This window comes from Phaethon lepturus, unplaced genomic scaffold (assembly GCF_000687285.1).
Source record: "Phaethon lepturus isolate BGI_N335 unplaced genomic scaffold, ASM68728v1 scaffold27573, whole genome shotgun sequence".
Lineage (NCBI taxonomy): Eukaryota > Metazoa > Chordata > Aves > Phaethontiformes > Phaethontidae > Phaethon > Phaethon lepturus.
In genome coordinates, this window is record NW_010531698.1 from 29,974 (window position 1) to 43,040 (window position 13,067).

The window sequence follows — 13,067 nt, forward strand, 5'->3', positions numbered from 1 at the left end:
CAGAATACAAAAGGACACAGTGGCTTCAAAGGTCACCGGGCAGAAAAAAACCTGCTGTCACACCATAATCATATACAAATTAAAAGCATTCCCCTGGAATGCAGTGAGCTTGATTCTGCAATCTTTATCCAGACAAAACTTGCAGAGATATCACACAGATAACACACAGGAAGATTTAGGGTGTGGCTGGGTAAGGCAGAGCTTTCAGCAAGCCACCTGCATACCGGGCAGGGAGAGAGACTGTACGTCTCACACCTTTTTGGTTCTACTACTTTAAGTAATTTTGTATATTTGGAGACATGATTGCTAATACCTGCCTGTGCTTCCAAAATACCTTGATGAAGTCTGCAAGGCTGTGAGCAAAAATCAATCTGCAATAAACAAAGTCTATCAACTGATCAACTGTGTGTGACAACAGATGTGGCACAAAGAGTAGGAGTTGTTAATGGCCATGCCAACGCTAAGTTCTGGGAACCACTGTGTTTAAAAGAAACAAGAAAAACCAAAACAAACAAAACAAAAAAAATCAATGCCACATTACTAAAACACTATTCACTGCAAAAGCAATGTTACTTTTCAGAACAGTTAAAAGTCTCCTTAACATCAGAATGTATTAGTGACCATGGCAAGAGTTATCTCCATTTTTACACACAACTGAGACAAAAGTGCAAGGAATTTGCCTCTCGTCAAACACAAGAAGCCTAGAAATTAGTTTTAAAATGGTAAGTTTGTTCTGTGACAATTTTGCTGTTGAAATGCTTTAAAAAAAATACAGCCACAAGAACAAGCCATTTCTACCTCTGATGAAATATCAGCTCATATAGTTTCACACTTCGTGTATTAGTAAGCCAACATTTCCTGGGACCATCTGATCTTACCATGAGAAGAAAACTAATTTATTTCACATATTCACAAAAACAATGAGCTTTACTTTTCACATTCTGCAGTCAAGGGCATGAAATTTTATCTGAAGACTCCACATAAACATTAGAAGTCAGAGTGCTGAAAAACACCTGCAAATACTATCAAATTCTAAAAAGAATAGCACATTTAAGATTAAACGGCCATTAAAAATATCACTTACACGCCACTTAGCACATTTATAGACTGTGTCCTCAGCCCATATCCAGTGTCTTTCAAATTGGAAATAATTCCTAACACATTAATATTGGAACCCTTTGGTCCAAAGTCTTTTTCACTGTACATTATCATATGGGAGCTTGTGAAGTCCTGTTAAAACAAAGAGAAGCATCATAAGGAAAATGCAACATGACGTCTCAGTGCACTCAGGAGATGTCTACTAAATGTCTTGCAACTTACGCCAACAATCGGTCGCAATGACTGCAACTCTTCATCATAGCCACCCCAGTCTGTCCAATCCCGATACGCTCCTTCTTCCAGCAAATACTGATGGCCTTCAAACCCAGGCTTCTCATAAGCGACCCAACTAAATAACAACAACAGAGTCTGCATGTGAAAATGGAGAACTGCTACTCCATATTGTTACAGAGCAGATATAGGTGTGTGAAATTTGTTCTTTTGCTGTGAATATTTACAAATTTAAGCCAGGCATATATCTAAACCCAAAACCTAGGAAAACAGAAAAATTAAACAGGTATTGAATTTGTCCAGTGGAATTTCCAATCTATGGCATTACCACTTCTCCTGAAGGGGAAATATTGCTGGTGTTTTCCCACACTTACACTCCTCCCAGTACTTTCATGGATCTCACTGATGTAAGTGGAAGTCTTGTCTTTTCTTCTGATTCTTTGTCATCAAGCATAAAGATTTCTGATTCTAATTCCACATGTCTCCCTTCAAAGAAAGGCTTCTCATAAATGATTACCTGTAGCAGAAATGAAGTAAAAGAAAGGTTGCAGAGAGCATGATAAATTCTGACAACAGTTTCTTTTGCATGGGCACATATAGGGAGAAGGCAAGATCATGAAAATAATTAGTGGGATATCTCTATTCCCTTCAAGAGGTCTTTCCCTTTGAGATGCAACATAAGGGCTTGAATGTTCATTACCCACCTGTGTTATCCAGGTGGCTGTTAATACGCATGTGACGGATGCATAAATGTGACAGAAGTTGCAGTTTCATGGTGTGGTCACATACAGCAGGACCAGCCACTAAACCATCACTGGTCGGTACATGATCAAGATAAATTTATCTACCCATGTGTAGTTCATGTATTATAAAATACATTTGGGCAATCAAATAAATATTAACTTTTACCTTTGGCTCTCCACTGAATTCAACTTTGCGACCACCCTATTAAAAAGAAAAGGGGAGGGGGGAGAAGAAAAAATATAAGTTGTCTATACTTACTTAGACAACTTGCAGACAACTATAAGTCATCAACTCTTCACAAAAAGACAGAATTAAGTTGAAACTTGCCTTGAAGAACACAGGTGGCCATAAGAAGATTAAAGGCAGAAATGGATGCAATCAAATGTTAAAAGTTCAAGAATTTCATAGACTAAAAATTTTAAAGACTTAACATTTTTGTGAGACTTGAAAAATCTAGCCACCTCAATACATTATTTCTAACATCCCAACACAGGTCGTGTAACCTGCAAGGAATAACAGTACATTACCATTTTCAAGGGCCTCATGGACCTGATGTAGGCTTCCTTCTTCTCCCAGAATGCTAAATTAGGATATTCACCAGGCTCCAACATTAAAGGGACCCCCTGGAAACCAGGTTCTTCATAAATTAGCCATCTAAAATAAGGAGGAGAGGAAAGCAAAAGGTAAAAACCCTAGAACATTTCTGAACAGTGAAGAACAAGACAATGTGCTTCCTTCAGAAAAGACACCGTTGTACCCTTAATAAAACTCTGTTTCTTTGACTTTACCATCAAAATTGCCAACTACAAGCTGGCGTACTGGCAAACTTCTGTGTCTGTGCAAGAATCACCAACTGCATGTGTTTTAACAGGTTAAAAAATAAAAATCAGTACAATGAACAGACAGTAAAGGATTTGACCCTGTCTTATCTGGAGGCAACACAAATTTTACCCCGAAGTTTCAAGACTTAAGGTTACTGTGTATTATTTTTGAATAGTTTTAAAATATGCAGAACCAATTTTCAAGAAGTTGAAAGATCTTTACTAACCTAGACCTGGATTTGTTGCAAAGTCTGTTCAATAGAGAACTCTAAACTCACATTATTTATTAATACATAGAAGAACCCATAGAAAAACCCAACGACTCCTTAGAAATCTACTTCCTCGTGGTTTGTATCTGCTAGTAAGTCTGCTGTGAAAGACTAATTTTTAAAATAAATAATTTTTAAAATTCCTGACTGGGACAGCAACAGTAGTTTTTCAAGGCTTTTTCAAGAAAATCTTAACCAGTAATCACTCACTGGAAACAAAGCAGCGTACTGCTGATCTCTGCACAGAGGATGGTGATGTATTTCTTCCAGTTAAATTTACTGATGTCTCAGAAGTACAGCATGGAGCAGTGTAAAACACATACTAAACAGGAACACTTTATGCAGCCAACCCTTTCATTGTGTAAGGATCATAAGGTATAAATCTGGTGATACGGGAAAGATCTTAAAATAATCCATCACTCTACCATGCTTAAAAGGCAGATTCCAAGCTGATGTAAACTGGCACACGTTGGCACAGTTTCACTGCAGATATATGGTTCCAAGAAACAAACAAGAAGCTTTAGTTTTATTGTTGTCTATAGCCTAATGTTTGATATATTGTGAGTCCTATAATAGAACTGCTCAGTAAGGCCTCAACTTCACTGCAAGAAGAGACGGCACTGGAGACCAAGGAGAGAGTACAATCAGAAGATAAAGGTGCAGTGACTCATTTCTGTTGGCAGCTTTTAGTAAACAGCAATTAAGCACAAACACTGGGAAACCTTAAGAAGATACAACCACACCCACACAGCAAGGTGACTCAGAATCAGAGCCTCCCTCAACTGCCAATATAGTGAACTATGTCATGCCTGTAAACTAAAGGAAAGAAAAAACCCTGCAACATGCAAAAAAAGCAGCAGCAATTTACTGAATTTCTCATCCGAGCAACTGGCAGAAGCAACTTCTTTCTATATTGGACTAGTGAACTGGTATCTGGGAAAGATTATTTTCCAGATGTTTATTTTGCTTCCTAGTGCAAATATTAGTCTGCCTGCCCTCAAGGGATTCAAATGCAACAGAGAGAAATTAAGACTGTAAGAGTTTATAGATTTAGTGAAAAAAAGTGCTCTCACACTGATGCAAAACAAGGACCAGTTTGAAATCTGAGGGATGTGCACAGGCCCTGCTTCCTTTCGATAAAATTTTGTTATTTCACTATTTACGGAATGCTTTTAAGTGAGGGACAGAAATAAACTGGAGAGGTAGATTAAGTCAATTAATAACCAACCTCCGAATAACATATCTGATTTCATTACTCTTGGCAGACATGTCATTTGGATTAAGCTTGCAGGTCAACAGGAATAAGCTCCTGTCAGAGAACCATCTACTTAGATACCTTAAAGTGTTCCTATACATCCGAGTGCTTTATTTTTCCCCCAATCAAGGTGTAAAGACTTAATCAGAAAAAATACCCTTTACCTAGCAACTAAAATGCCCTATCATGTGGTATATTCTAACACATCTTTGCAATGGTATGTAATAACTGTTTTCAGTTGGGCACTTTACTAAATAGCCTATTTGTAGCAAGGCAAATGCTATCAGTGCCCAAACACGACTTGGCCAACAGATAGCATCCAGAGTGTGTACACCCTGTAAAACGTTCTGCAGGACCCAACATCATTGAAAGTGGTTCCACTCTCTCACTTCTTCTGAAAGCAGCCTCCCTCTTCTGCATACATTTCCCAGTACCAGTCTGAGGGATATTTTCAGTACCAATTTACAACTTTGTTTATTAAGTTATCAAAATTACCATCGGTACAGTGTCTGGATTATTCCTTAGAGGTCTCCCTTCTCATAAAAGCTTGCTTAGTTCATGACATACATTACACTCCTAACTCATATGGCTAGGTATTTTCAGGTGACATAACATACATGTCCTAAACATCACCATAAAAACACTAATTAAAATGCACTGTGAAATACAAGAATGCTTTCCAGAGTCCACACATGACACTAAGTCTTATTTTGTAACACAAGGGCTTGAAAATGTTCTTCTTTTAGTACAAAGATTTCAAGTTCAGAGGAAAGCAAGTAGGAAATGTGGTCTTATTGTAACAGTTCATCCCCCCACTCTCATTTATGATAAGTTTGCTTGAATGAGAAAGAGTAGGAGAGGCAAACTCATTTCTTTGCTACAAATACACAAGGGTTACTCTGTCTTTACTACATGTAAGCAGAAGAAAAACTGGCTCTAACACAACACATTTTAAGAGGTCAGCCTCTCCAAGGGTGAAGCATTACAACGATGTACTAATGCTACTGTCAACAAATACTACCAAAATATAGGACTAGAATAAATACAGCCTCCTTGCATGTCTGATAGGTGTAACCAATGGTTTAAAACAAATTCCTTTCATAGCAGTACACGTTCACACAGAACTACGCACTTACATGCCCCAGTGTACTTTGATAGAACAAGTCTTCTGAGTGGTGCCAAACACCCCTGTTTCTTCAGTGTCGTCAAAAAAGGAAGTCACGATTCCTAACCCTTCAGGTTCTGTATACAAATCAATTCGACAAACCCTGTAATCCTGAAAAATGAAGATTGCCATAATCACTTCATCTGTACTGCGAGTTCTGTAATTAATGTGGATAACTAAATCAGTTTTGAAACACCTGTTTATTTTAAATTGTTTCCCCTCTTGTCAATTACTACTGTTATTAGATGCCTATAATAAAAGTATAACTAGGCCAGTTTGCCTGTTTCTGTTTGGACCAAGACAGTCAGTCAATCTCTAATCAACATTTACGTTGTTTACTTTCTACCATCTAGGAATGCGTCTTCTTTCATCAGTTAACATCTCCTCTAGCAAATTAAATCCCTAACATAACACCAAGCAAGCCACTCTTGAAGAGAACTGCAATTTAAACAAGAATTGTAGTTACAAGCAATACATATTCCTCCTTTTTCCTTCCCTAGTCAAGTAACTTTATAGCTCATGCTTGTTTTGGCAACCTGCAAAAGTAACTACTTAATAGTAGGTTAAAAGTGCATGTAGGAAGGCTGTTCCACCACGTGTGAAACTCCCTGATAAGTTTGCGCATACAGGGATATTTTTTGAGTATCAAACAAGGTTTGGTGTTTGACGCTAAAGTTCCTGGTGAGTGTAAATTTGGTTTAAATTGGGGAGGGACGACACGGGACGGACACAACACCAAACAACAAAACAAAACCACACATCTTTTGAAAATACGAGTCTGTGGAATTATTGATGGTTTTCTGGGATGTTTTTCCTGAGAGACTGACCAGGCCAAAAAGCATATGCTGTACATAGCATTTTGGAGGCTACTCTAATAAAAAATACTAAGTTTTCTTCCCGCCCTACCCTTCCAGTGGATGTTACCATAATCCCCATTGTGCAAAAGCCCCCACATTTATTTTGTGATGAAACAAGAAATTCAACATGGAAGACTGTTTCATGCATTTACAACTCACGTTACACTTGTGTCCTAATACACCTATCACACCTTGTATCAGTATAAAACATGACCAAACATTGAGATCTATAAAAAAATTTCTTTACTTATATTACTTGCCTTAACAACATGTCTTATTGAACCAATCACAGCAGGCTTTAGGGATTTGCATTCATTTTGCTCTTCAGGAGTACCTGCACCCCAAATATCTGTGAGTTCCAGCTCTCCTTCTTCCAGAGGAATAGAGGGGCCTTCAAAATTTGGTTTCTCATAGAGTATCCAGCTTAAAATAAAAAATTCTCAGCTTAATGGTGCTTTATCAAGTGTGATTTTCACAAATCATGCTCCCATTTAACAAATCCTTTCACAAGAAGTATTATTTCCAGACCCTTCCTGCCATCCCAATACAGCTTACCTACCCAACACCAGTGATGCAAGCCATTTCTGGTCTCTGTGATACTTTTAAAAGCAAAGATAAAAACAAAAATGCCTACTGCTGACTCTGTACTTTCATCAAAAACTCCTCCACCTTTTTAAATTGATTATTTGGGGCAGCAAGACTGCTGTCTACAAATACCAAACTTTTGCATGAGATACTAATCAGAACCAATCTGATTGTAGGTCAGAAAATGTTGACACTGAAGACTGCTGCATCATGTATCAACAGACATGCTACCGGATCCTGTGAACAGCAGCCTGGAGTTCCACAGGGGCTGGTATAAATGTGCCACAGCACGGTAAGACTGCTCAGAAGACAAGCACAACTTTATTTTTAACAGCAATTTTTATTTTAACGGCATTTATTTTAATGGCTTTAAAATCCTTTGCTAGCCTTTTAGCCCAATCCAAATACTATGCAAGAACCCATAAAAGGGAGAGGAATCCAAGGGCAGCACAGCTGGACAGAATCTGCCATTTCATCCCACACCTATGCCTGGTCAAATGTTGCACCCCTCCAGATGGTAACACTCGATTTGTCATCAAAATAAGTTTCCCCAGCTCAGAACCCCCTATTAGCAGAGGTAAAACGCTACATTTCTTGCTCATAGATGTCTACGTTACACTGCCATTTGCAAAGCAGACTTACTGTGAATTACATGCTGGTTGTTTCAAAAGATTTTTGGATAGATCAATGATAAAGAGTAAAAATTAATATCTTACCATCCTCTGATGACTTTAACTAAAAGTGTTGGTGATAGAACCCAAGAACTGCAATCCAGAATATCATGGAAAACTTCAATACCCTTTTTTTGATAGTCTGATTCACAGTATATCACCAGCTGTGTAAAAAAAAAAAAACAAACCAACACAAACACAAACAACATATAACTATCTTGCTATGCTTTAAATACAGAGAGGAACAGTAAAGATAATAAAATTGATCTTACCTTGCCGGGTCTGGGATTGATTTTACTTTGTCCATTTCTTGAAAGTGCCTAACAGACAGTGGAGAGAGAAGAGTCACAAAAAAACCCCCAAATCCAAACCAAAAACATATTCAATAAAAGATGCTCAGCTATTAAAAAAGAGCTAGTGAAACAAAATAAAAATTAGTCTGTATAGTAAAAAGCTGATAACACTTCAATTACACTTAATTACTACTGCAATTCCTTCTTCCTCCCCAAGAGCAACATCTTGCCACAAATATACTATTTTACACACTTTTTTTAAACTCTGAATTACCGTATCACTGAAGCCAACTAACCTCAGACTTGAAATTCTTTAAAATCCTGATGATCAGTTTCCTATATATTCTAGGAGTTTCATACCAAGAGACCACTTAAAAAACTGGTACTAATAAAGTTCATGTTCTACCATGATAAAGATATTAGTTAAATGTCTGGTAACCATAAAGCATGAAATAATTTTGAAAGAACATATATGAAAAGACTGAGGAGGCATAATGGCATATACATGTATGAACTAATTCACATAATCCATTGTGTGCTGAACACCTTGTAACAAGACAGGTTTCTTCAAAAAAGCTTGAGACTGTACAGTAAGTGATAGACTAAAAATGCTGAGAACAAATAAAACACATTGATGAATACAAAATCTAAACCAATGTTGAAGTCAGTAGTAAATTACAATATAGAATATATAAGAAAGTTGTGGTTGCAGCACGTCATCTTGAAACAAATAAAGCGCTGCAATTATGTGTTTGGTTTCCTAGCAAGGACAAGAGTGCTCATTCTGGGACAGGGTCCTGCTCTTCTAGGAACTATTAATACAAACAAAAAAACACAAACAGATCCTGCCCCTAAATAGGTTGCAGTCTAAGATAACCAGCAACACATGCAAGGAACTAATGAGGACATATTAGTCAGCACGCAGGGCAGGCAGTGGTCTCAGCTCCTAACCGCCATCAGATTTTTGTAGGCCTCATCAAGACACGTTGAAACATGACTTGTTTTTTAGTATGTGCTTCAATTCCAGTTAGAACTTGCCCTGTGTTTTATGGAATGTCAAAGTCATTGTTTTGGGCTGCCCTTACTCTTTTCCTTTACATTACCCATTAGCCATTGCATCATCATTTTTTTAGTCAGTGGAAGATGCATAGTAGGTACACATCATAGCAACATTTTCAGCTCCTGTCTAACTTGAGCAAGACACTTCAGAGTCAGCAACAGTGCTGCAGAAGTCCTAGAACCCTACAGAGCCTAACGGACGTCTCTCAAGAGCAGTCTTACGTGTGTACATATCCCCTTGCCATATCAGGCCTCCACACTCTATTGAAAAGTTGAAACCCACTCAGGGACAACAGCTAAAGTAGGGGAAAAAAAAAAAAAAAATCACTACTAGTTATTCAGCTTTAAACTCTGGTTTTGAAATCCAAGCAGGATCATCCAGAGCGAGAAAGCCTCTTTAACTGGCAGCATAAGCTTACACCACTGCAAATAAACCCCCTAATTTTCATGCCCCCACTAATTAAAAAAAAAAAAAAAAACAAAAAAACCCAACTTTCCAGGAGAGAAAAATCTAGATCCTCAAAATTGCAAGGTAGCATGGACTATTTCCTTCTGTAAGGTGAAGAAGAAAGGAGTTATTTCTACTACTCCCCCACCCCTTTTAGTAGAATTATAACAGCAGATAACCATTAGCTTTGGAAAAGTATTTCTCAAACTTCTCATATGCTGCTTCAACACCACAGATCACATTCATGCGGCTATTAAACTTTGGAGAACATATTTCTACCCACAGTTCTTAGATCTCCTGATTATAGTTTTCCTCTCAGGCAAAAGTAAGGGCCCGTATCAACAGAAATAGCACATACTAGAGGACATTGGTTCGTAATTTCAAAAATAAAAATTACAAAGTTCTCCCACATTAGGGTAAAGTTGCCTCAAAGAGAAAACACAAGTCTGCCTTTACTCATGACAAACAGATGCTCATAATCAGACAAAGAAACATCCCTCCACTGCAGCAGCACTTTAAATAATCACTACTATCCACTTGTTAAAATGTTCTTAAAAAATATGTATTTTCTATCAAATGCATGGGAATACTAGGAGCAAAAACCAAGGGCTAAAAAGAAGTTTGCCCAGTTACTCATTTAACAGTGCACTGGCTGAATGTCTTGCTGGAAGAGGAGAGAGATTACTGTCAACAGAAGAAGCAGGCACAAGTTTTCTGAAGTTCACAGAAAGCATTCTACTAATTTACAACAAAAAAATGAAGCTAGCATGAGATTTGTTTCAAAATAATAAAAAATCAAGTATGAAGACATATTCAAACATACACTTTCAATTCACGTTTGTGAAGAGTCTCAAAATAAGGGCACCATGAAGAAACATAATCATGTTAATAGGTGCCATCTCATTTTCATGTGTAGCCAACGTCACATTAAACTGGTACCACACCTACATTCACCTCTATGTATTTGTAATCTATGCAGGTCTCTAACAGGGGAAACAAAACAGAACAATGTATGTACATCGCCTATAGAAAATATAAAAGCTGGATAACTTTCCAGGCAGATTTTAAACAACACAATACTTACATCCACATCTAATAAACCAGTGGGGACATTTGACTCATATCTGCTTGTCCCTAACCAGCTGGAAAAACTTTTCTCAGGGTGCCCGTAGTTGGGCATCTGTAAACTTAGTTCTTTTTTTGCACTATCTGCTTGCATGTACTTCTCCACAAAACTCGGAAACTTCATATCTGAAAGAGACTGAATTGCAAAGTCAAAATTAACAGTCATTCAGCAGGTAGACAAAATTTTACATGGTTGCATTTCATGAATGATCTTTATTACCTCAGATTTTTGAGGCATGCCGAATGGCCCAGAAGCATCCTGTTGTAAAGGAGGCATCCCTGAGGAGTCAGTTGTAAAAGCTGCTGCAGTGTTATTTACTGAGGTGACAGAAGGATTAAAAAACTTTTCTTTAGATGTAGAAGACAGCAAGCTTGAGAAGAGGGAGCTTTTTTCAAGCCGGGATCTCTTAATTTCACCATCTGCACCATCAGTGTTCTCTTTTCCATTTAATTCCTGAGTAAAGGCAGGTTCCTCTCTATTACATGACTGCAGGGCTTTGAATATGATACTTTGCTCTGTTGATGCACGCTTGGGCCTGACTCTGGCTATCGTTTCCAGGCTTTGCATTTTAATTTGTTGGGCCGGTAACAGATCCTGTGTTTTTTCCCTCCTCAGTCCCAAACCAAAAGTAAATACACTAGGATCAAATACTTTCTCTAAGTTGTCTTCATGAATGGGAGGCATTGCGAAGTGGGGCGCCGGGGACTTGGGAAGCTTTGACCTTTTCTTTTTCTGGGGTAAACAAACTGAGCTGTCCAAGTTTTTTATTGTTTCAGCAAACTTCCTCATGTCGGATGGGGAATCAAAAATGCTGTCATCTTCAGCAGACCCATTACAAGTTTTGCCAGGGCTCTTTTGTGTATTGATGTTGTGCTCTGATACCAATATACCATCTTGACTGCTGTCATCGTACTGCAGTGCTGTAATGCTCAAATCTCCCAGCTTTGCCTTTTTCTCTCCATTTTCTATCTTCTTACACTCTGATCTAGAAACCTGACGAGATGGTAGAGGATATTTATCATCATTGCAAGGTGATAAAACCTCTGTGTTTGGCAACAACTTTTCTTCATTTCTGTGGAATTCTGAGCTCGTGTTATTTCTTTGGTAGGAAGTATCTTGAGCATTTTCACTTTTACTGGGCAAGTGCAAAGACAGTTTAAAAGGTGAAATTTCTTTTTTAGCTGTGGTCAATTCTGGATCAGGTTGCTTCAGAGAGATACTACTAGCATCAATTTTGCTGCTTTGGTTAAAAAGGGATATCGCAGCTTTTACTTTTAGTTCTGTTGTCTTCCCAATATCCTCACAAGAGGTAGAGCATTCTTCATTTTTGCCTTTTAATTCTGCAGCGCTTTCTTTCTCTGGTGTGCCATTCTCAAATAACTTCTGGCGACTGCTTTGCTTATTTAACGTTTTATCAGGCTGTTCACTTTCCTTAGGTTGTTTACCAAATTTGAGCTTTGCTCTGCCAACAAATGTGCTTGGTACAGTACTATTTTTTGAAGCAGGGATGTCAGTAGGCCTCTGGCTCTGGTTAGCGCATTTATTTTCAAACAAGGAAATTTTGTTGGCAATGTTGCTGTTAGTTTTATTAACTGGTTTTTCAAGAGTATCCTGCTCACTTTCTAAACTGTCTTGATTCGTAGGTGCTTTAAAATTCAGTTCTACATTCTTTGGTTTGGCTGGACTGCAGGAGGCAAAGTGATACAGAGTTACATCTTTGATTAATCTTGGAAAGACTTGTAACAATTATGAAAACAATAAAATGTAGCATTATAGTGAAATTTTCCATAGTCTTACTCGGTTTAAATTTTGGTATCTCAAAAGGCATTAACTAAAAAAGGAATAACTATATGAACAACAACAACAAAAAATTAACCACTAAATAAGGAGAATACATTTTAAATATGCACGTAGTTCCTTAATGCTCAGTGAAACAAAAAACATAGCAGCCTACAGCACCTGCAATTGAGGCAGAGAATTTAACTACTTATGACTGACAGACATTAAAATTTAATAGTGAATAGGCAGAATAAATTATACGCATGCAATTCCCTACAGAGTTTAGGAAACAAATCCCAATTCATTAAGGTGATAATGAGTTGGTTAACATTTGAATAATACCTCTCCAACAAGTTTTGAAGACATCTGCCCAGATTCTTTGCAGCCCTTACACCACAGAAGCAACCTTAAATCGAGTGAAAGATCTCTTCTGCCCTCATTCGTGCTGGTGGAAAACGTACCTGTCCCAAATCACTGCATCACCACTTGGCTAAGTGAACACCACAGGTGAGGACCCTCCCACTGCCTTCAAGTAAAGTCAGCTAACAACTTAAATTGTGTAAACTAACCCTGCTGATTTTACAAGAATTGAATCAGGAAACACTTATGGAAACTTCTCCATCAGAGTGGATGGAGGAGCGTCTACAAGTACATAGCACACAGGAC

The 13,067-nt window shown here is 37.9% G+C and overlaps 1 protein-coding gene across 1 annotated transcript in view; it reads right to left on the minus strand.

The window, feature by feature from the left end:
* The window catches only part of AIM1 (absent in melanoma 1), a gene marked incomplete at its 5' end in the record, with an annotated part of 33,882 nt that extends 21,576 nt beyond the window's left edge, over positions 1-12,306 (minus strand). Inside the window, 11 exons of the mRNA XM_010284647.1 lie at positions 1,085-1,230; positions 1,321-1,447; positions 1,704-1,846; positions 2,239-2,274; positions 2,601-2,727; positions 5,555-5,694; positions 6,701-6,863; positions 7,742-7,860; positions 7,969-8,016; positions 10,581-10,757; positions 10,842-12,306. Coding sequence (XP_010282949.1) covers positions 1,085-1,230; positions 1,321-1,447; positions 1,704-1,846; positions 2,239-2,274; positions 2,601-2,727; positions 5,555-5,694; positions 6,701-6,863; positions 7,742-7,860; positions 7,969-8,016; positions 10,581-10,757; positions 10,842-12,306 — 2,691 coding nt within the window. The remainder of the gene's footprint in view (positions 1-1,084; positions 1,231-1,320; positions 1,448-1,703; positions 1,847-2,238; positions 2,275-2,600; positions 2,728-5,554; positions 5,695-6,700; positions 6,864-7,741; positions 7,861-7,968; positions 8,017-10,580; positions 10,758-10,841) is intronic.
* Between the last annotated feature and the right edge of the window lie 761 nt (positions 12,307-13,067).